This window comes from Cucumis sativus, chromosome 4 (genome assembly GCF_000004075.3).
Source record: "Cucumis sativus cultivar 9930 chromosome 4, Cucumber_9930_V3, whole genome shotgun sequence".
Lineage (NCBI taxonomy): Eukaryota > Viridiplantae > Streptophyta > Magnoliopsida > Cucurbitales > Cucurbitaceae > Cucumis > Cucumis sativus.
In genome coordinates, this window is record NC_026658.2 from 6,242,046 (window position 1) to 6,266,078 (window position 24,033).

At 34.9% G+C, this 24,033-nt stretch overlaps 2 protein-coding genes across 2 annotated transcripts; both read right to left on the reverse strand.

Annotated features, from left to right (window-relative positions):
* Positions 1–292: 292 nt before the first annotated feature.
* On the reverse strand, positions 293–3,043 carry LOC101222930 (biotin carboxyl carrier protein of acetyl-CoA carboxylase 2, chloroplastic). The gene is made up of 7 exons (XM_004137151.3): positions 2,593–3,043; positions 1,605–1,655; positions 1,347–1,513; positions 928–1,243; positions 749–820; positions 600–665; positions 293–498 (listed from the first exon to the last, which is right to left on the reverse strand). Exons 1-7 carry the CDS (start codon positions 2,767–2,769, stop codon positions 475–477), a joined length of 873 nt encoding a protein of 290 aa, XP_004137199.1. The 5' UTR covers positions 2,770–3,043; the 3' UTR covers positions 293–474.
* Positions 3,044–13,088: 10,045 nt separating this feature from the next.
* On the reverse strand, positions 13,089–18,493 carry LOC101222695 (probable mitochondrial-processing peptidase subunit beta, mitochondrial). The gene is made up of 9 exons (XM_004137150.3): positions 17,749–18,493; positions 16,994–17,158; positions 16,643–16,780; positions 16,410–16,561; positions 16,135–16,243; positions 14,562–14,660; positions 13,909–13,974; positions 13,606–13,713; positions 13,089–13,524 (listed from the first exon to the last, which is right to left on the reverse strand). The coding sequence occupies exons 1-9, from the start codon at positions 18,409–18,411 to the stop codon at positions 13,438–13,440; spliced, it is 1,587 nt and encodes a 528-aa protein (XP_004137198.1). The 5' UTR covers positions 18,412–18,493; the 3' UTR covers positions 13,089–13,437.
* Positions 18,494–24,033: the final 5,540 nt, after the last annotated feature.

Consider the following 24,033-nt stretch of genomic DNA (forward strand, 5'->3'; position numbering starts at 1 on the left):
AGACGTCTCTCTTGAGGTGTAAAAAATATCTCATTTCCTTCCTTTGTCCTCTTCTTAATATTAACTTCTTTTTCCTTTTTTTACTGTTTCTGTTATTACACTTCATCTTCTCATTGAAGGGTTTATTGACATTTTAAAGGAAATGTATAGTGTGGTTCTATTTAAGTTATTATGTATAAATTCTTATTAAATATGTTACTGTGAATGGTTTGTTTAACTTTAATGATTTATAATTTCGATCAAGATGATTTTCAATTCTCTGAAGGGGAAGAAATTGTTAGACATTTGAATATTAATCATAATAAAAGAGGTCATCATGTTCAATAAATAAAAGATCGTCTTTATTTAGTTAAAAGTACACATTGAGTGCGTAAAATCTATAACAAATTTGAACCTAAAGTAATTAAAAGAAGAGAGAAGATAAAGAAGAAAAAAAAGGCAATGGATCGAAAGGTTGTCCTCTCTTCTAGTTTATCAAGGTACGATCACAAGAAGAGGCTGCACAACAAAAGAAGATTTTAACATTTAGATTGTTTTCAAGGGCAAAAACAGAATATAAGCATTTCGTATCACTATGTTTGACAACGGAGAGAGTGTACCGTGTCTACGCTGACTGTTTTGCCATCTTCAACCAGTATTTCAGCTATGGTTCCAGATTGATTAGCCTGAAGTCGAACATAGAATAAGTACCAACTACATATGTATCTAAATTTACAAAAATAAAATGGTTAGCATTGTCTAAGCTAACCTCAATCTCATTCATTAACTTCATGGCTTCAATTATACATATCACTTGGCCTTTCTGCACTTTATCGCCAACCTACAAAAACAGAACACGTGAGATATGAGAAACGAGTTCCAAGTAAACAGAAGTGTCGAGTCCTGACAAATTTTTGTTCTCCCTTTATTATATCATTTTCAAGTTACCTTCACAAATGGAGGTTCTCCCGGCGCAGGGCTTCGGTAAAATGTTCCGGCCATGGGGCATTTCAAAGGTGGATGCGATCCACCTGCTTTTGGGGCAGGGGGAGGAGTTGCAGTAGCAGTAGAAGTAGCTTTAGGCTCAGGTGCTGGGGTCGGTGGAGGTGCAACCGTGGTATGCGCATGAGGTGGTGGCAATACTATGTATGGACTTGGAGCCTGTGCAGGTGGTGTTGGTTGTATAGCTTCTTTTTTTCTTATTAAAATTTCGCATTCTTGTTGTTTTAGTTGCAGTTCCATTATGTCTCTTGAATCTACAAGTCTGCATATAAGAAAAAATTATGTAAAGTCTCAATGAAAAAAGGTGGTGCAACTCAACACTCTCAAAGTTTAATTCCTACACACTATGGAAGATAGTAACGCACTTGACGAGATCTGAAACTTGGCTCATGAAGGTAGAAATTGACAGCTCGTCGGGAAGGGAACTTTGATCAGAAACTGTGACTGCAGACTCGGTTTTTCTTCCAGATGGACCATTCCCAGGTGTAGAGACAATGGCTGGAGCAGAATTTGAAGTTTTTCCAACCACCACCTAGGATTATAAAAAATATATATACACACCTAAAATCAATGAATGCATTCAGAAATCTACATAGACCTAAAAGTTCATTCCAACAACTAACCTCTTTAAATGCATACATAACCAAACCAGTAGACTTTTTCTTGTTCGGCCACTGAAAAGCACAAAAGAATAACATACTAAGATCAAAATGTAATTAGAAGCATAAACATCTCACAATTTACAGGCTCCATTAACACACAATTCTTCTCATATAAGTTGTAGTTCAAAAACAAATTAGCAAGAAACACATCTGTGAACAACTTATGATGATGACAACAAAGTCATCAGTATTGCCCCATCATTCAGCTTCAAAATGTCCTCTACACCGAACTTGTTTAAAACATCAACCGTTAGGCACACAAATTTTCTTTCAGTTTCCTGTTCGTCACTACGAACTACAAATGATGACCGATAGGATCTCCAGCTAAAAGAGATCCATTTAAATCCCTTGAATACACCAAAACAGAGAAGCTGGATATGCTGCCGACTGAATTAAACACCATAATTTAATACCTAAAACAGAACCTTCCTTTTGGGACAACAAACGATTTTCATTGAGAACATGAAATGAAACTGGGTGTAGGAAGCTACAGAAGAACCAATCTGCTCTTCCACAAGACAGCCCAAAAACAGTGAATAATCCTGTACTAAGCCTTCCAATACACACCATCACTTTCTCTTATCTTCGCTCTTTCTCATCATTCTTTAATTCATCAGCTTTCTTTCTCTAGGCTATGATTCTGATTGAACAGTAAAGTGGCACGAATAAAAATAACTATGACAAAAAGAAATTAGAAACTCGTACCGAAGAGACCTCTTGTAGGCCCAAAAATTGGAACTTAAAATGTTTCCAAATCCATCAATTACTTTCCTACACTCAACCAACATGGTTTTATACCAAAACCTTCCAACAGAATCTATCCAGAGAGAATTAAAAAAAATATTACAAAGTTAAAAATTACGTTGAGCACATATAGAGTCCAGAGACGGTAAAAACATGAAGTCAGTGAAGGTTATAACAAGAATGTGGAATGAAGGCAGTCACATACCTCAGCCCCAGAAAGTGGGGAGTCCACAAAAGAAGATCCAAACAAAAAGGAATCCTTGAAGAGGCGATTAAGAGAAAGATTGGGGTTAATGTGGTTGTAATGCCGATTCTTGTGAGCACTGGAGCCGAAACTGGGAAGAGTGGAAGCCTTGGGACATGGGATAGTGAAGGAGGCCATTGGAGAGGAATGGGGAAGGTAGAAAGAGATTGTGGGTTAAATGGAGAAGTGGTGAAGAAGAAGAATAGGAGAATGTAGAAGAGATCTGAATGAAAAGAGAGAGAGTTGGGGGATTGAGAAAGAAATAAAAAGAGAAATGGCGATGAGATCAAAGAAGAAAGAGCGAAGCGGGAGAGGCGAGAAAAGGGAAATGGGAAATTTTGGCGTTTGGAAGAATTTCGATAATCACAATATGAAGAGAGTGAAAGTGAGAGTGAGCATTAAATGAAGCTTGGCCGAAGTCTTTTTCTTCCTCTTGGGTCAACTACAATACAAATTCCAAATTTTTCATTTTCAAATATACCAAAACATTTTTTTTCCAAAAATAAGAAAAATGAAAAAAATAAAAAACCTTAAAATATAATAAATACGCCTTAATAAATCTTGATTACATACTTGTTTAATCTAAACAAAAACCATTCATCTTCATCTACCACAACTCTTCATCTTCTTTCATGTTCATCAAAATCAGAACTTTTCATCTTCATTTTTCATACCCATTGCAATGATCTTCCTTCTTCTTTTTTCATTTTTGTTTTTCATTTCTCATCTTCCATTTTGAAAATCTTCCTTCATCTCAATTTTTCACTTTTCTTTTTTTATCTCATCTTCTTCGAGCAGACAAACCCTAATCTTTCCACCTTTAAGCGATAAACTCCAATCTTCACCCTCTTCTATTTGAAGTTTCAGTTTCACCTTCAACTTTATTATGTATTTTCAAGAAGTAATATAAATATTTGAAGCATGCAAACACTATCTTCATTTTCTATCTTCCATCTTTGATTTTCAAGTCTACAACCTACCATTGAGTTGGAAGAACAAAAAACCTTCACTTACAACAAAAAGATACAAAAGTTATCTTCTTGTCTCTTAGGCAAATTTTAGCTGATTTTTTAGAAAAAGTTATTTATATTATTTAGTTAATAAAATGTAGATGAAATTTGAGAGATCTTTATCTTAAAACACAATATCTTAGTATATTTTATTGGAAAATAAAATTTAATTTTAAAAAATAAATTAAGTTATAACGAAAACAACTAATTTTAATTTTAATTATTAAGGTGAAAGATTCAACTTATTTTGAAAGAAAAAATGGTTGAGATTTAATTTTAAAATAATAATAAAAAAAGTTGAGATTTGAGTACAAAACTAAGTTTAATTTTCAAATTCTAAATTTTAAATTGTAAATTTAAAAATAAATTAAGAATTAATACGAAAACTAATTACACGATCCTCTTTGTCCCGAGTCACTTCTTCAAGCAACTTCTTCATTTGTTCCATTTCTTTGGCCTGCAGCTTAGACATCTTCTATGCTCTTCAATCATTCGTTTAGCTTCTTCAAGCTTGAGTCTTTGTTGCTCAATCAGGACTGCATTAGTTTTTTCAACCATCATAGAATGCAGATATATGGTCGAAGAACCGCTAGCACAACTCTTGATGGACTTGGGCTTGAGTCGCCAACCAAGACCTTTTGAGTAGACTGAAGTTCAAGCATTTAACTCTGCAACAAATTAAATTTTATATAATTACAAAATAAAGTATAAGTACAAGATAAGACAAAATAAAGTTGAACTTTACATGCGCATCCGTAGCTGCCTGCCAAATGAATTGTCCACTCCGAGCGTGGATTTCTCTAAATAACTCCAGACGGTCGGCTAGTTGACCTCGTTTTTCATAAACGTCGTGCAATCATTGTTGAAACAACTTTGATATGTTACTATGATTGTAAGGTTGCTTCTGTCTCGCAGCCTTGTTCGTCCATGATTGCTCTTGCATGGACATGTTTGTTAAAAGTATACATGCATGCATATAGAAAATTAAATTAAATAATCATACCATTGCAATATGTCGATCTCACCTGAAATGCATAGCTCATATAGTGATCGCACAAGAAGTGTCAATTTTCCATACGTCCCACAATAGTTAGGTGAGTTGGCACGTGCCTGTTCCAGGTCGCTGTACTTTTTGAAATGTTTGTGACAGTCGCCCCTGAACTCCTTAAAAGATGTGAGCATTTGATGCTAAAAAAATCTAGTAAGTGCTTGATCGTTGAAATCAAGCACGAAAAACCGCTAGAAAGTAAAAAAAAAGTCACATGTTAGCTTTGTTTATACCGATGTATGTTTAAACAAAAAAAACTAATGCATTGCTAATTTTATCTGTAGAGCGCTCTTTACCACCTCAATGTACTCTCTCTCAACATTTGTCCAGTTAAGGTTGCAGGCTGGAAAAGTATATCTCACACACACGTCAATGGTGTTGCTGAAACATATAACATGTTGAGATATTGGCTTATCTGCTCCTAGGATTATGGTTATTGGAATTCTATCATTCTTCTAAACATACCTCTCGAACTCCAAGTTTCAAGACTGTTGACGTCTCCTGGGAGTCATAGTGAGTCAAGACACCTCTACTGTACAAATCAAGTCATGTTAGAAACAAACAGTGACTAAATGTAATTGTTTGCACATAACATCAAATATTACCAATCACCTGAGGTGTTGTCCACAGAGGACGTCGTCGGTCCCACACTGTTCAACTCTTCACTGAACTCAAGAAAGAGAACATTTGTGTCATCGAAAGTCGTCGGGAATGATGACATAGTAACTGTAGACATATAACCCAAAATTAATTAAACAAATACGAGTACATGAAATTGAATGCGTAAAATAATAAAATATGTGGGTATGTGGTTCTTCAATACAATTGTCATCGCTTGCTTCACTTTGATGGGACAATTGGTCATCCTCATCGTCTATGAAGTCGTCGGCAATGTTAGAATGAATCGGTCTTTCAACCGCTATAGGATCAACATCGAGTTTTCACAGAATGTCATCCTCAACTATCTCATCGACATGATGCCCGACAACTTCAGATACGTCCCATATACGTTTATTTTGGACCACTTGAAAAACACTTTAATTGGTACCATTTTTTGGTCCTCTGTGTAAAATACTTGGTGTCCCTATGTCGCAAGGGTGACTGGTTCCTCGGTGAACCAAAAATGGGACGTGTTGATTGATTTGTACCCTAATTTCACATGTGTTCTATGGCTTATGTTGTTTGTGTCGTACCATCTATACATAAATAGCCAAACACATCGTCCCATTGGATAATGAACGTCCAACACTTCATCAAGAACACCATAGAAATTATTGTTGTATCCACTTCCACTGGCACTTTTTTCATCGACTACCATTACTCCACTGTTTTGTGTAGGGCGTCTAGAATCAAGTTCTACTGTGTGAAATCTCACTCCACCAACAATGCATCCACTATAAGACCAAACCTCATGTGCTAGTCCCATCGCAAGCGAAAAGAAATCAGTGGAAAGGTTTTCTCTCTCACACATTTTTATAACCTGAAATCCATATGTCAATGACCATATACAAAATTCTCATTCAAAAGTTATTGCTTCATAGACATCAAACTCTAGGTATACATGATTTCTGAACCATTTGGGAAATGTTCGTTGGTGTCTTTTGTTAAATTCCCGAGCATTTTGAACTTATGGACGTATAAACCGCAAGTGTCTCCTAATAATGAAATGTTATATAATGAATACTTAAAATATCAAATGTAAGTTCTAAGTTAAAGGTTAGAAATGCTTACTTGCGGTACTCTGATATTTCATCTACATGGTTAAGAATGTACCACTGAAATCGACGTTACTCTTCTTGTGATAGAGTTTGAATGCTTGACGCCCCTAATGGTCGAACTTTCTGAATGAAGACTTCAAACTCACCCATCGTCTTATCATCCAAGATGCTATCATCATTCAGTTCATCTCTAGTGAATCGCGTCTCAATCCTAATTAGGTATCGTAAACAAAAGGTCCCTGATTCATTCATCAGATAGACTTTTGCAATAGACCCCTCAGGACGTGGTTTGTTATGAACATACTGTTTTAATGTGCGTACACCCCATGTAGTTTTGACTCTTTCTGTGCACATAAAAGTTAACATCAACTCAAGGAAACAACTAATGGTTTGAAAACCATTTTATAGTATTGAAATCATAATCATCAAACCAAACTTTAACATTATAAATTATGCTTAAAAACATATAAGTTTTTCATAGAAATTCCTTTTGAAATACCTTTCTTATTTGAAATCATCTTTCAAAATATTGAAGAGGAATCACAAGAAAGATTTTAACATGAAAACATTTAAGAAAATCACTCACAAAACTTTTAAGAAAAAAAATACTCACAAACTTTAGTAAGTCCTTCTTCTCGCAAGTCTCTTCTCGCATAGCTAAACCAACAACATTTTAACACTTTCGTTTTTCTCTTAAAAAAAATTATCAAAACAAATGACTGAGGTCCTCTATTTATAGAGCTCTTAAACGAGCTTAGTCATGATTAAACTCATGTTAGTTTGCCAACTCCTACTCTTAGAACACTTGTAAGCTTAAAATTTAATCTTGAACATGCTTAGTTTAATCTCTACACGTGTGGTCCATCAAACAAACTCAAGAAATTTATCTGAACTTTCCTTACTTCTTCTCGCCAGACTTTCTTTTTGTGTAATGTTTTTATCGCGTAGTTACACTTAACATTTTAAAAGTCCATCTTGCGAACTACTTTATACATCAACTTCTTGTCACCTAACCCCTTCAAAAGTCTCCTTGTGAAACTTTCTTCTTCGTGGAATAAACCACCTTTCCTCGCACAAACCACACAAAATGTCTAATCTAAACACTTAATCAAAAGTTTGTCTCTTAACTCTTAACTTAAGCGCGGGTTTCACAACTCTTTCCCTCTTAAGAAATTTCTTCCTCAAAATTTAGACAAGAAAAACTTCAAACTTTCAAAATACTAATTTTATTACCTAACTTTGGGGTTACAACTTTACAAAACTAGACTTACATAGATAACTTTTACATCAACTTTCCTTTCTCACTTTCCCTTAAATTCTACATCTATCACTCTCTTTCCTTTGTCTAACGCAGATCCTCCTCACATAGGCCGTTAAACTGAGTGGGATGCTACTTGTGTCTGTTTTGAACCTTCTTCACCTTTAGCAAAAATAACTGGACATTCATTCCTGTAATGCCCTTTCACGCGAAGAAGGTTCACTAGAAGATGTATTTCCTAATAGTCATGAATTTGCACATGATGATGTAGCTCCTCGCCTAGGGATTGTACTCGCCAGATAAGATTATTCTCACATAGTCTTTTGCACGCGCTCCTTTGTGATTCACTAACTTCTTCATTTATTCATAATCCTGCATTGAAACACTGAAAACCAAGGTAAAACAGACATGATGACTTATGTAAGTTGTATTTTCTAATTGTTATGAATTTTCACTAGAAGCTACGCATCTTGACACATTTACTACGCATTTTGATCCCATTATTCTACCTAAAAAGCCACAATAAATTATATTTCTACAAGTTATCAATGCTTATAATAACTTAACAATTACTTAAAGACCAAATGCAAATGAGCAAATATTACTTAACCAAAATTTGATCCAATTCAAAAAACTCATGGACACATGCGGTCTTGGTTACACTTAAAACTTAACTTCTTATGAACTCAAGTAACAAAAGGGTAGAAGATCTAGGGTTTACACATCTCCTTTTCACTTCGAGTACTATATTAAACTTTTCTTCCTTATGGAAGACTCTCGTGGTAAACTACATCTTGCTTCGGATCAAATTAAATAAGAATCTAAGGAAAATTTCAAGCTTCAAATGTAAGTATTTCAATATCTGTTTTTGCCACTTTAAAGCATGATTTAATCCTTAAAATTGAATGCAAATATAGTGTTTTAGTTTAATCTACTTCTGCTAGCATATCTATTTATCTTTCATGGTTCAAAGATTATCCCTACTTCACGTATCATATTAGAGAGAGGAGAACAATTTTCTCTAGAGGAGATGTAGTTTCCCTCTCTTATCTCTCTTGAGGATTTCCGGATAGAGAACTTTTCTATGTGAAAAAATCTACAAAAACAAAACTCTTTTTTGCTCTTCCAATTAGTCGGTTCCCACAAATCGGTCCTTGACAAGAGAATAGCATAGGACCCTTTATTGATGTCATAAAAATTTTCAATGTGAGATTGTCACATCCCACCCCGAACACCTGCTTGCTTGCCCCGAGACGTGGCGTGAAGCCAATCGATATCACACACTTCAAGAACGACACCAGTTGATCCTTAACTTAACCTTAACCTTAATCCATAAAACTATGAACAACAATGCAAGTTATAACACGTAACTTATAAGCAAAATTGGAAGGAATTTTTCTTAATTAAAACATTATATATTTTTGTTAATTAAAACAACATTTATATAAGTTTATACACACAACATGAAACCTTATTTACATAACAAAACTCATCACCAAAACCCAACCTAAGTATGAAGACTAACAACAACACTATACATAACACGTATGTTGGGGCAAATATTGACCCATTTATAGTTAGCTTATTCTCAATCTATATCATACATATGTTCATTATTTTGATATTTTGATGCAAAATATGAAAGTAGACTCCCATATAAACTCAATGACACAAAATTCACCTAAATAGAAATTTAAACGGAGAACGGAAAAATTGGTAAATAATGGAAAAGTCATTGAAACATGGCAACTCCGCACACACGCGTGCCCGACCCCCAAGTCACAGGTTCAAAGTCAAGTGATGCATATTAAAATACAAATTTTGAAAGCCAAACAATGCCGTTTTGAGCCCCTCAGCGTGCTCGGGTCCGCTACGTTGTGTGTCTGATCCTAAATTAAATCAATTGTTTTTAATCCTTCTTTGATGGTATTTTGGATGATTTATAAATCATCCCTAATCACACAATCAATTCACTGTTTTCTCCCAAATTATCTCCAATTCTCCTAAATTTCTCCCAATTTTCAGAATCTTTAGCCTCATTCTACTATTTTTTTCATCTTCAATTAAAATTCCAGCAATCTTCATGATGGAGGGCTAAAATTCTTAAGGTAAGTGGGTTTGGGTTAATCCATTCTTTGAGAATTTATCCTTTTTAATTTCTTATGTAATTAGGGTTTGATTCGATCTTTGTTTTGATGTAAATTTTTGTTGGAATCCACCAATAAATCATTGTATCAATTCTTGAAATTGAATGTTGCTTGATGAATTTCTTCTTGCCAAATTATTAGAAATTAATTGCATTTTTTTTGTGGCCACAATTAATTCCTTGATTGCAAAATTATGAATGAACTTGTAATTTTGTTTGAAGAACAAGTTAGGGCTTTATTTAATATTGCAAGAATTAAACTAACTCCAGGTGGAAATCATCTCTTTCCTTGAACTTTGATCAAAATTCTTCTAAGATCAAGCAAGTTGGTCTTGTGAAGAATCTTGAATAAAAGAACCCCTCTTACTTAAGCATGATTCAATTCTTAATCATCTTTGATTCAATGATAAGAATAGATTAATAGTCTAACCCCATTCCTCCTTTTTCTTATTGATTTCAATCTTTAATTCATTTTTCTTCTAAATTGAGTTGCCATTTAAAATTTCCCTTAATACTTGGTCTCTCTTGATTGCCACCAAATTGTTTTTAATGCTTTTCTTTTCTTTTTTCTTTTCTTTTTTCTTTTCTTTTTGTTACTAATCTCATCTGTTTGAAGCCTTTATTCAAAACTTTTTAGTTAGCCTCACTCTCCTGGCTTCGACACCTTTGCTTGCACCTATCTACATCATTAAGAGTAAAGGGTAAACTACAAATCTTTTTTGTCAAAGGAAATCTAGGTAAGCACCCATTAACAATAATTTTCATTTTCGAACATACTTGGTTTAATAACGACCTTGCCTACATATCGCATAATTCTTTACTTTTTGCATAACAAATTCTCCTTTGTCAAAATGTACGATAACGGTTAAAAACTTCCAGACATATAGCAACGATTTAGACTCTGAGGACATAGTTTCTACTTGGAAAGTGGGAAACATTTTGAAAATGATGAGCTAAACGAGCCTAGTGAGTGGTACTTTTTTAAATATAGTTTTTTAGAAATCTTTGCAATAGTAATATGTAAAACCTTAAAACAATAAACGACAAATTATAACGTGAAAGCATAAACCTTTAAGCAATTAGGAAATAGTAACATAAATCCCAATTTTTTCTGCTCGAAATCCATGCATTTACTCCTCGGAGGTGATAGAGATTACTCGATACCGTTTCCGATCCTTCCCAGTTATGAGTAATTTAATTCTGCCCCGTATGAGTAATTTAATCCTTCTCTATCACGAGCAAATTTTAAGTCTGCCTCATGACGAGTAATTTTTACATGTCCCGTACGAGTAAATTTAAGCATACCCCATAACGAGTAATTTTGAGATAGTTTGGTTCAAATAAAACATTTATAAACCATAAACCTTAAATCCTTTTGCAGTAAGAAATCATTTTGCAATAAGAAATCATTTACTCACAATAATCCTTAAACATAACTTCAATAACAATAATCTTGTATAACTACTTCAAATAATAACATGCTTGAAAGCAATTCATAACTAGCTAAACATTTAACATAAATCATGGCTTAAAACATGCTTTGAAATATTTAAACCAAATATTTTTCCACTCACGGATACAGACCTAAATCCTTGGTTTATAAACATGTCTGATCTCTTCTTGTTCTAAAATAAGGGTAACATAATCCAATTAACTCCCTTTCACCAATAAACTATCAAAGGAGTACTTAAAATTTTTAAAATTGTCCAAAAAGACCCAAAATCATGTCGTGACACTAGCTAGCGCGCATGGATGGGCGGCAGGGCCTTGGTCGCACATTGGGCTGCCCGAGTGCTAACCTCTTAAGAGGTTTTCCGCTCCCGTTGGGCATGCACGCATGCTAACCTCACGCACAGGCACGTCGCGTGCCTCACTTTATCGTGCCTAACATCCTGTGTAGCCCTCCTCGCGTGCTGCCTTGGTTGCACACACCTCGTGTAAAAGTGGTGCATCCAATGCCCACCACCATGCACAATAACCTCTTTGTTCCCAAAACGGCTACTCATGATCTCGCGTAATATGCATAACACTAGCCTACTGTCCATAACTTCAATTTTTGTTTAGAATACATGACCGGACATAGAAAACTCATAACTCTTTTGACAAAACTTCCTTCTACAAAGTTGCTCTAAATTGTCTTGACCTTCTTACATCAAATTGGTGAAGGAAAATTATGAGTAATGAGTCGTTTAGCTCTCTATAACTGCACCTTATTCAGAATTCACCTGAGAAATTACCTCACGTTCTCTTGATTAAATCGCAAACCTCCTTGAATCTAAAACGCATAGCAGCCCTCACTCACAAACTAAACACAATTTTTGAACTTCCAAGACCAATTTGAATGAAAATGTTCGAGTAATGAGTGATTTTCATCTTCTCGACAATCGTTGTTAGCCAAGGATCGCTTTTTGACAACCATCATTGACCAACTTCAACAACCATTTTTCCATGACCACCATTTGTGAACTTTCAACTTCCATTTTTCAGCAACTACCTTCGACAACTTTTGGTCACTATTTTCCTGCTACCTTTTTTCAGCAACCGTTGCCAGCCAACATCTGACGACATTTTTCAATAACCGATGTTGGCCAACTTCTAGTGATCGTTTCTACTATCGTCACTGACCAACCTTTGACCGTTTCTACTATCATCACTGACCAACCTTTGACCATCATCTCTGTCGCTACCATTTTTCAGTAACTTCCTAGGCCAACTTCAGATGATCGTTCTACGATAACGGGCAAAAAACAAGTTTGCTAAAAACGGTTGTGGGCCAACTTTCAAGTCAATAAAGATTGATAAAAACAATTGTAACAGTCTACCAAAGGGAGTTTGCTAAAAACTATTACAACAATTTACCAAAGAAGAAAGATGAAATGTTTTGGGGTTGTTTCTAACAATTTCTTGAAGGAAAGACAAGGTGAACATTATTGTATTATTAAATGCATTTTCAAAAATAACAAAATGAACCAAAATATTTATAAAATATAGTAAAATTTTAGATTCAAAAGATAAAACATTTTTTTTGTAGAAGTTTTCAAATACTCATTTTGTAAGTACAATCGACTAGAAAGTTCCCAAGTAATATTCAATTTAGGCGTTACGGGATTACGACACCATTTAAATTTTATAAATCAAAAAGAAATTAAAACATTTCTTTTGTAAGAAATGTACACTTATACAAGCCAACTACTGATCCCGAGCTTCTTGGACAAAAAGAAAAAGCTTGTTGGCTAGGAAAATTAGTCAAATGAAAAGATTCAACGAAATGTATAAATTAGAAAAATGACACCTGTTCTGCAATTATTCACAAGGGCCAAAAAGCAAGAAAATAAAAGAAAAAGTCATAAAAAAAAACTGTCGAGTTACCAAAAATGATTAAATAAAATTTCAGCGTAAATGTCAAAGATTGGGACATGGGAATGCCATAGTTATCACACTTGGACAGGAAACATACAAACTGCTTATTCCTTTGTATGACACTTCAACAAAAACTGGCAAATAAGAACTAATCCGCCTGAGATTCTCTGGATGGAGATGTAATTTTTTTGGCAAGGAAGATTATTTTGCGAGAACATTGCTGCTGAATGTGAACAAAAATAATACAGTAATGATATGGGCATCGTCTAATAACGGTTCCAGTATGTCCTACGTCTGAACCAATTGTAGTCAGGCAAACCCTGGATGGGACCCAATGCCGCGATTGCAATATCCTGCAACATTGACATTGGTTGATCAATGAAGTGAAACGGGTAAAGAGAATTATACTCTCAAACTCTCTTCCTCATTCTTACCCTATCATAAATAAACCGGTTTGCAACACGTTTTATAGTGCTTGCATCAACAGCATCAATTCTTGCAAACAATTCGGCAAACGGAATTCTACGACCGTATGTAAGCAGCTGCACACACGATGGAAAACACTACCATTAACATGCTTTCATTGGTCATGACCAAAAAGACAAGCATATGGCAAAGGAAAGGAGGCAAGAAACTCATCTCAAACACATTTGTTCTAAAGCCAAATTGCATATTATGTTGAACCAACTGATATGGCTTAAGAATGTAAATATTTAAGATATTGGGAAGGAGTGTACCTGACGACCAATATCTTCAGCTACTGGGCTTGTTCCGTCAATGTGAAGCAATAGAGAAGATTTCAACTGCAAATTGTGACGAAAGTGTATGTCAATAGGTGAACATATTACTGGTTATTAGAGTGGAAGAAAAAAAAACCAGCCCAAATCCACATCCAACGGTTATTGAGAGCCAATTATAAACAAGTTCTCTAGATATAGCCAATGAAATTTTTATATCCGGAAGCATGCTGGAATGATGTTGGACACAGTTGTGTAAGCTGGCTGGCCAGTTAATGTTATCGCCAATGACACTGGCAATGTTATTGCCAGCTTAATTTTTGTCAGGCTCCATCTCACTTCTTGTTGCTCTATTTGTGTGTGTGTGTGTGTATACACTTACTTATTATTATTGTTGTTATTTTGAGTATAGAATCAACAACTTTTATTTAAAAAAAACAAAAATGAAGGATTACAAGGCACAGAAATAATCAGCCATAAAATCCCCACTTGTGAAAGAGAACTCAAGAAAGTAAAATGTTGCCTAAAGAACAAGTACATAATATGAATTAAGCTTGGATACTTCCCCCCTATCAGTTCCAAGGTTCAGTTAATACTAACAAATTGGAGACAGCCAACTTTAAAACTAGAGGAATAAGAGTCCCAGAATCTACCTGATTGCGTGCACGGGTAACATCAGCTTCTGAAACTCGGTAAGCTAACTTGGTTGTCTCGTACATTATTGCATAGGCCAGATCATCCAAGCAGTCCGGCTGAAAACAAGGACATGTTGATCAGATTCATATATTTCAGCTAAGAAAACAAACTGCAGTTATCATAATCATAAGAAAACAAATGAATCGCAAAAAAGTGAATAGAAAAATGGAAAGAATGAATTTCATCCCAAAACTAGCTGATAAGAATCAAGAGCATTATTAACAGAAGTAAAAAAGAAAAAAAACCCTTAAACGGTCAAACTCAAACCTCACCATCCTCAATCCAATTATTATTCGGAAAAGTATGTAATAATAAACTCTTCAATTCTTATCTTCCAAATTCACTCAAGAAATTGCTAAGACCAAGTAATGCAAACATTAGGAACCAACCGAAAGCAACAAGAAATTTCTTCAAACAAAATCAGAAAAATATGCATCAAAGCTTATTAGTGTCACAGTATGGTCCTCACAAAGGACACAACTTATCAGGTTGGAGTTATTTGAACCTCATAGAAAGTCCACGAATTTAACAACGATACACACACTAGCTTTGGATAACTGTCGGTTGGAAAGCCATGTGACTATAAAGACATCACAATAAGTCATTAACAAATCATTATACCATGCAACTGACCCAAGATCAAAAGCTACTCACAAAACAAGCTTATAGATTTTAATAGAATGAAAACTGTGTGCTGAGAATGCTTAACAAGTACTGCATTCTTTCTTTTATTTCGTATGGGGCCTGGTATTTGCTTGGCATGAATTCTCATGATCAAGTCTGCAGTATTTGTTTCTTAAAGTTATGGACAAAAACCATAAATCTACAATAACAAAATTTAACAGTGCTTTATTTTTAATTAGAGAAAATACAAGTCATATCTACTCTTTAATGAATTAATGCTTCAAAAAAAACTACATCAAACTGCACATTTCAGAGAGGTTAAAGATAATAAATTGAAACATTGATAAGGAAAACAAGAAGCTTCACATGTTTCTCAACATAGACGTTAGAGGAAAACATGGTTTCCCAGCAAGAAAATGAAGGCACCCATTGAATGTATGCAAGACCCCTGGTTATGTTAGTAGAATATTAATATGGTTATTAGAAGGGACATATTAGTAAGTTTGTTAGGGCTTCCAGTTATAAATAGAGTGAGTGGGTTGAGAGCAAGGTGTGAAGAATTATGTGAGATATCCTTTGGGATATTTTGGAGAGACTACCTCTCTAAAAGCTAGGTTTATATGGTTACTTTTCTTATGATATTACAACATATTTCCATTTACTTTCATATTTGGGTGATCTTGAGTGTTTCTTTCTGGTGGTATCCTAACAACATAGTTCTAACAGATCAGAATAAAAAAGAACCCTGTACGTTTACAGGCCCAAGTGTGGTATAAAACATAAAGAGACTCAGTGTAATATCAAAGTAAACCAAAGGCCATGATACATATTGAAATTATCAAAGCACTAATTGATGTACGCATTCAGGAATAGAATATTCAAGAAGAATCCCATTGCCACAATTACCTTTGCAACAGCATAGACACCAAAAAGACCAGTGTCCTTGTAATTGGTGTTGAAAGCCATCATACTTTCTGCTACCTCATTGATGGCAACTCTTTGGGCCAGCTCAGAACTGTTCATAATTTTTAAATTTTTTTTAATAATTATGAATAGTAAAAATGACTGTCATTAACAATCATGAAAATAATTTCCACAGGTTAGTAATAACCAAAGAAATTTACAATTGAAATTAAGATACAAATGTTAAAAGGACACCAGGAGGAGAGGAAAAAATTTACCCCATATGCTTTCCACCTCCAGCACTTTTATTCCAGGAACCCAACATAGCTTGCATGACCATCAGGGCAATGGAGTCTGGATCTGTCCAGGATGCTCCATTAAAAGCAATAGCAAATTGAGCCAAAGGAATATCGTCATCAACTATCCTAACCTGTTAATATCAATGAATTTCATTATTGAGTATAGTTATTAAAAAAGAAATGAGAATTCCAGATATCTTTTTTTCTCATACCTCAGAACCAGTAAATATTGCTGGCTCCTTTGCAACCAACTGAGTAGCTGTGGTTGGCTCTGCTGACAACTGCGTGAACAATTTCTTTACTTGCTCAACAAAATCCTCATGCTTAACAGCTCCAGAAGCAGCAATAACCTGAAAGAAACAGTCGCATCATTTCCCAATGAAGTATTGAACAAGTATCTTGATTGAGAAGAGAAATGGGAGAAAGATACAACCCAATCATCATCCAAAAGAACCACAATGAACAAAAAGATGAAACTATATCCTTTAATGTGTAAAGTCAATATCACCATCAGTATATACCCTGTCAAGTAGTAACCAAACAATCAAATAACTTGTTCATACCATTCTTGGGGCGGTGTAATGTGTTTGAATATAACTTTGAAGATGATCCTTGGTAATTGTCCTGATATTTTGAGCTGGTCCAAGAATTGTTCTACCAAGGGGAGTATACTGGAAAGCAGTTGCGTGCAAATGGTCAAAGATAACTTCTTCTGTTTGCCCCTCTACCTGCACAGGTCAATATCAATAAAATGTAAGTCAAGTCTGAAAATGAAAAAGTCCCAAGTCATGGCCAATCCCACACTCGACAGGGGTAACCTGAAAAAAACAGAAAGTTAGGAACATGGACAAAACTAATTACCCCCCAGTTCCATGCTTGAAATGAGACTCCTCGTGTACTAGGAAATAGGAAGTTAGGAACACGAGCAAAACAAACTAAATTTAGCTCGGAAAATGCACTTCCACAGTTCAGACCAGAACTTAAATACCCTTTTGCTACATTATGATTGTGATTGTATTCAATAAGTTAATCACGTAAATATTGCAAGTAACAAACAATAGTCACCACTCTACTTCGAGCAAATCTGTTGCTAGAGCCACTAGAGACAAGGGTCATGGAGTCTGTTAAAACATAAATATACATGAAACAAACTTTTCTGATATGTGAAGAGTTGCGGGTGCTCTGATATTTATTTCCACCTAGACTTTCAACCTATTTAACAATTAAGCTACTAACGCTTTCCCACATAAGAAAGAAAGCACGCTGTACAATTCCATTACATACATAGCAAATCAAACAAGCGGAAAAGGATTCTTACCTCCTCCATTTCTCTCAAAATCACATCACGCTCACGACTAATCCTGTGCTCATCGAACTTCGAATTCTGCAAGATGTCAGCCAAAATATCCAAAGCCTTAGGAACATCCTTGTCCAAGACCTTGGCATAATACGTAGTCTGCTCCCTGGAGGTGTACGCATTCAAATGACCACCCATGTTCTCGATCTCCTCCTCGAGCTGCCTAGCTGACCGTTTCTCCGTTCCCTTGAAGATCATATGCTCGAGGAAATGAGCAGTGCCGTTGGTCTCCTCGGTTTCGAACCTCGACCCGGCATCGATCCACACTCCAACAGTCGCAGTCCGAGCAGTAAGGTTTGACTCGGTTGCTACGCGGAGACCATTGGAGAGAGTAGTAACGCGAGTTTCAGGGGCGGAGAGAATCCGGGTGTGGTCAGTGATGGTGGGGTGAGGGGAGCCATATTTGAGAAATCTAGGGTCGGGATTCTCGAGCTGTTTGAGCTTGGATTTGACAGCCTCGGCGAGGCGATCGTAGATCATGGCATTGGGGGGAGGAGGAGAGGGAGGTGGAGAAGAAGAGGCTACTGCGGGGGATGTGGACGCCGATCTAACAGCTTGGGAGAACAAGGCAGGGGATCGCCGATGAGAGGTGCGAGCGAGGGTGAGTAGATGCCTGATCGCCATGGTTGATTTTGGCCCCTTGCTCCTAGGGTTTACAGCGGCAACACAATTTTTTTCTTTGAGGACGATGGTGAACAACTCGTGAAAAGGGCGAGATCGAGCGTGTTTCGCGAAGATACATGCTACGGCGTCGTTTTAGACTAATACGGCACGTTTTGCTTTCCGAACAACTGGCTTTCGGGCCTAGTTTGGCGCTATTAGACCGAGTTTTCCAATTTTTCTCCTATTTATTGTTTCCTTCTAAATTATGTAATTTTCTGTATAGATTATTTCTGGCTTATATTACGAATTTGGATCCCATCGTTTGGGCATTTTTTTTGGTCATTATTATAATGTTCTTTTTTCTAATAGAAAAAATTAAAATTATTTTAAGTCCGTAAAAAAAACAAATTATACACATTTGAAATATTTCGTCACTTTTTTTATTTTTGACAACTTTTCTACAACAAACAAAAAACACGAAAACTAAATGGAATACAAATAGTCCATTAATCGGGTGTTCAACCCTCACAATGGACCAAATGTGAGGCTTGGATCCGAAAAAGGAGTTCGGTTAAAGAGGAACTAGATTAGATGGAATTATTTGTCTAAGTATACATGAGGTATTTTGGAGAGAAAGAATGTGGTGGGAGAAAGGGTATTGCGAAAAGAAATATTTGAGTCTAGGTGTTGTCACTGTTGGGATTTATGTCTTAAAACTCTTAGATTGTAAATATAATTCATTAATCGTTATTATTGTAATAGTTGTTATTGATTATATTATTAGTTTTGTCTTAATAACCCAAATCCAATAAACTAACATCCTAAGTTGTTTAATGAGTTTTGAATAGTACGTAGAGACATACAATGATCAATGTTCGAGATCAGCTTAAAAGGTTTAAAGTATAGGGATAAGGTTTGGTACTTTATCCTGGTAATACTATGGGTACGACTCACTTTGTATTTGATATAAACACAATGATCTAACACGTTCGTGTAGTTCACATGCGAGTGAGGGTATCATATGCAATGAGTTTGCATAAGATCGGACCGCGAAATAGTAACCACTAGATGTAAAACTCTGTTAACTAGTTAGGTTTCTATTTCACTAGAATGACCTAGGTAACTTAGTCTTAATCTTGAGTGTATTATGAACTTCTGCTTGTGAGGAATTGTCCTTTGATTTGTATGGGTGAGAGTGGTCAGACCGTCGACTCAATAAGCTTATCATTTTTTGAGACAAAACTGAGTTGAGAGCTGGGAACATAATTACACAAGATGAAATTCACTTCTTCCCTACTTTAGGGTAAGTAGATGAGTGTTCCCTTAAATGGTGTCTTTAGGTCTTGAACAAAGGGTCTTACCCTCTCTATGGCACAAGTGGGGTTTCTGTTTATTGGTAGAACCATAAACATGTTGTTCATTAGAGGAACATTGTATTTAAGGATTAGAGGTAACTCAGAGGTAAAACTGTAACTTGACCCAACTAGTGTTGCGAACATTCGTGAAGGACTAACTTACTGTTATTGGTCTATATCCCTAGACACAGAAATATATCTATAGTGAGAAGAGTTCAGCTGTGAGTCTTTAGTGGAGTGTACACATAGTTAACAAATATTGATTAATGTGGTTAATAAGTTTAGCCAATTAATCTCAAATCGTTGTAGCTTCTGATATGTAGGTCCATTAGGTCCCCTTCCTAACTCGTAAAGGGTAATGAGATTTATTCATATTTGTTGTAATTTGAAATTATCAAATTTACTTTGAGAATTAGTTTAATGTATAGTGATACATTATGATATAAAGTTTATCGAACTTTATTATATAAACTTAATTTTAGATATGATTCAAAATTAATTTATGAGAGATAAAATATTTGAATGAGTTCAAATATTAATTTAATATGAATTGGATTCATATTAAAATTATTGGTTATGAGGGAAGCTTATATTTGAATATGATTCAAATTTAATTTAAGTTAAATATAAGATATTTAATTTAGCGGAGAATTAATTAATAATTTAGTTTTATTTAATTAAATCAATATGGAGAATTAAATAATAATTTGGTTTTATTTAATTAAATTAATAAGATATGGCACAGAATTCAAAGAAGATTTGAATAAAATATTAATTAAATATGATTTAATTAACTATATTAATATAAATCTATAAGATATAGAAAATATATTTATTGAAATAAGATTTGAATGAAATATTAATTAAGTATTATTTAATTAATTATAATAATATAAATCTATAAGATATTATAGAGATATTCATTAAGATAATATTTGAATAAAAAGTTAATTAAATCAAATAATTTTTAATTAATTAGTATATTTGATAATAGAATTTCATGATTCTCTCCTAGTGTTTTTCTTATTCCAATAAAGAAAGAGAGTTATAAATATCTATAAGAAAACAGTTTTTTTTTTAAGGAACTCATCAAGAAAAGAAAGTCAAGGCTTTTGCTTTGCAAAAAGAAAACAGTTTCTCTCAATTACCTTTAAACTTTTTTCCATCCTAATTGGTTCCCACAAACCAAACTCATTCTAGAAGATTGGAAGGTCTCCGATGGGCGGTGTCCAAATTTGGTGGTTTGCAGATCCAGAGACGTTAAGAGAAGTATGTTCTCTGTATCTTTTATTTAGAATTTTGATTCTAAATAAAAGATACAGAGAACATACTTTGCCAATGTATTGGTATTTTAAGATTCTTAAATTAATTTGATAAATGATTTTGTAAAATATTTCGCTGCCATAGGGCTTTTATCCTTTGAATCACGTTGGAGTAGTGACTTGATGAGGACAACTAGCGAAGAAGAAGCATGCATTGATGATGAGAACTAGGTGTTGGGATGGTAAGGTGAAGAGAAGTACCTATGCCTAATTGGTTCCCACAAACCAAACTCATCCTAGAGGATAGGAAGGACACTTTTGTAAGTTTAAGAAAACTTTATGTTTTGTTATACTCTCAATTCTGTTTTTAAGTCTGATCATCTCTCAAAGTTATAAGCTTCTATTGTGCAGAATCAAATGGTGGACCTTCAGTCTCAGCACGTCCTAGAGGGTTCTCAACTACTAACTGAGGATGAGATATGCGAAACAGTTTTGGGTAGACGACTGAGCTACTCAAAAGGTCTTGGTTGGGGCCCAAAACCCAAGTCTAGGATGAGTGCCACTTCATCTTCTTCCTCTAATATATATCACCACTCGACACACATGGTGAAGGTTAGCAAACTAAAGGCGAGCCTTGAACACGATAATCACATGATTGTAGAACAACGCATGAAGGAGGAGGAGTGAGATCGACAAATGGCAGACCATGCACGACAAATGGAGGAGATCAAGAAGATGATCGAGGAGATGAGTTAAGCACATAAAGGGTCGTGATCACTTGGGGTACATACTTTTCAATATTTAATTTATCTAATTTTACATATGTGATATTCTAACTCTGCTTTTATGTCATTTGTAGGTTTGACGTTCTTAACTAGAGCACTAGAGTATTAACTTTCATTTTTTTTGTTAATGTAATTGTTTTGAATTATGTAATTATTTTTGTATTGAACATATTTCGTGTATATTGTTTGTAATTGATTAAAATATTTTCATTTTCATAGTTTACTACAAATTTTGTCACATCGGGACTTAGGTAAATTAACTAAAATAATAAAGAAAAAAAATAAATAAAATAAAATAAAAATAAATCAACTAAACAAAAAAAAAAAATTATAGCCTTCCCCAACACACGTTTGTCACGTCGAGGAAGCCCTTCCACGACGTGTTGGCAACATGCGTCGACAGAAAATTCTCCACCGCCAAAGTGATCTGTGTCGGGGAAAGTATCCCCAATGTGCTTTCCCTGACATACCTACCGACGTTGACATTGATGTCGAGGTAACCTTCCTTGATGTTGTTTAGGGTTTTGGCTGACGTGGGGCTGCGCTGGGAAACACCATATTTCTTGTAGTGATAAGCAACAACATTATTTCCTAAGTCACTAAACTTTTATTGTTTACAATCAGATATGATACTAAGTTAGTGAATTTAACCAACCAGGCCAAGTTGTAGGCTAGGTTGAGTGGGATTGACTCTCAACAAGTGTTGATCTCACCAACATTGCACACTTCACCCTAAGTCCGCACATGAATTCAAATCAAGCACAAGGCAAGGAATGAATTGTGAGATCCTAGAGAAAGTGAATCCCAAGTCTACCTCGAGATGCTATTTAAAGTGAATCCCAGATCCCAATAATGAGATGCTAGTGAACGAAAATCCCAGATCTGAAATGAGAATGAGTTCTACAAGACACTGGTAGAAATCTTAGGTCTATCGGAAGATACCGGTGGAAATCCCAAGTTTAATGCGAGACATTGGTGAAGTGAATCCCAGGTCTAAGAGGGTAAACGTTCATAAAATGAATCTCAAGTCTAGGCGATTAATTGTAGATGGGAGAATCCCAGGTCCCAACGATGAATGGTGAATGATTGCTGGTTGTGAAAGTTTGTGTTGATGAGATGAATACTTTTGTTCATGAGTTTATGATTGCTATAAGTTCAAGACTTGAACATTGATTCATGTATGTCTCTACATACTGTTCAAGATTCATTAAAGAACTTATGATGTTAGTTTATTGGATTTGGGTTATTAAAATAAAACTAATAATATAATCGATAACATTTCTTACACTAATAACACTTCATTAACAATGGTCAATGAATTATATTTATAATCTACGAGTTTTAGAACATAAATCCTAACACATTTGATATAACCATGATTCGTAAGTTAATCCTTCATAGCTTTTTCATAACCTCGACTGTGTCAAAATATCGTTTTATCCCCAAGATTACATCTTGCTCCTTTTGTTCATGAGTTTATGATTGTTATAAGTTCTAAATTGAATACTTCTTTAGCCAATGAGAGGGTAGTGCCCCTTGTTCAAGACATAGATTCAATTTTTAAGAGAACAACCTATCTACTAACACTAAAGCGGGTAGGAGTGAATTTCGTCTTGCACTCTATGTCCCTAGCCATCCACCTGATCTTGCCCCTGAAATTAGAGACTTATTGGGCCAGCGCTGTTGAGTTGCTACCTTGATCTATGTAGATCTAAGAATAATTTCGTGTGAATAAAAGTTCATAATTAGCTCAAAATTAAGATTAAGTTACCTAGATCATCAATAATCAAAATAATAAGTTTTATATAGCCAATAGTGTTATAACTTAAAAGTGACTTTTTCATGGTTCCAGTCTTATGTACACTCTTTACATAGGATGCCCCACTTCTATGTCTCTACATGAACGATTTAGAATCATATTGTTTGTACTAACTCCAAAGTGAGCTGAATCCATAGTGTCCCCAGAACAAGGCGTCCAACCTTATTCATACACTATAGACCATTTAGGTTATATAATCGAACTTGATTCATGTTTGTGTCTTTACATAAAGTTCAAGTCTACACTAGATAGCTCTGAGACCTTAGTTTATTGGATTCAAGATTATAATATTCTACTTTCACTAATACATGCTCAATAACCACTTTATTGAATAAAATATAATTTTAAACTACAAACTACGAGTTTTAGGACATAAATTCTAACACAATGGGTTCCACCCTCTCATTGGTTCAAAAGGATTT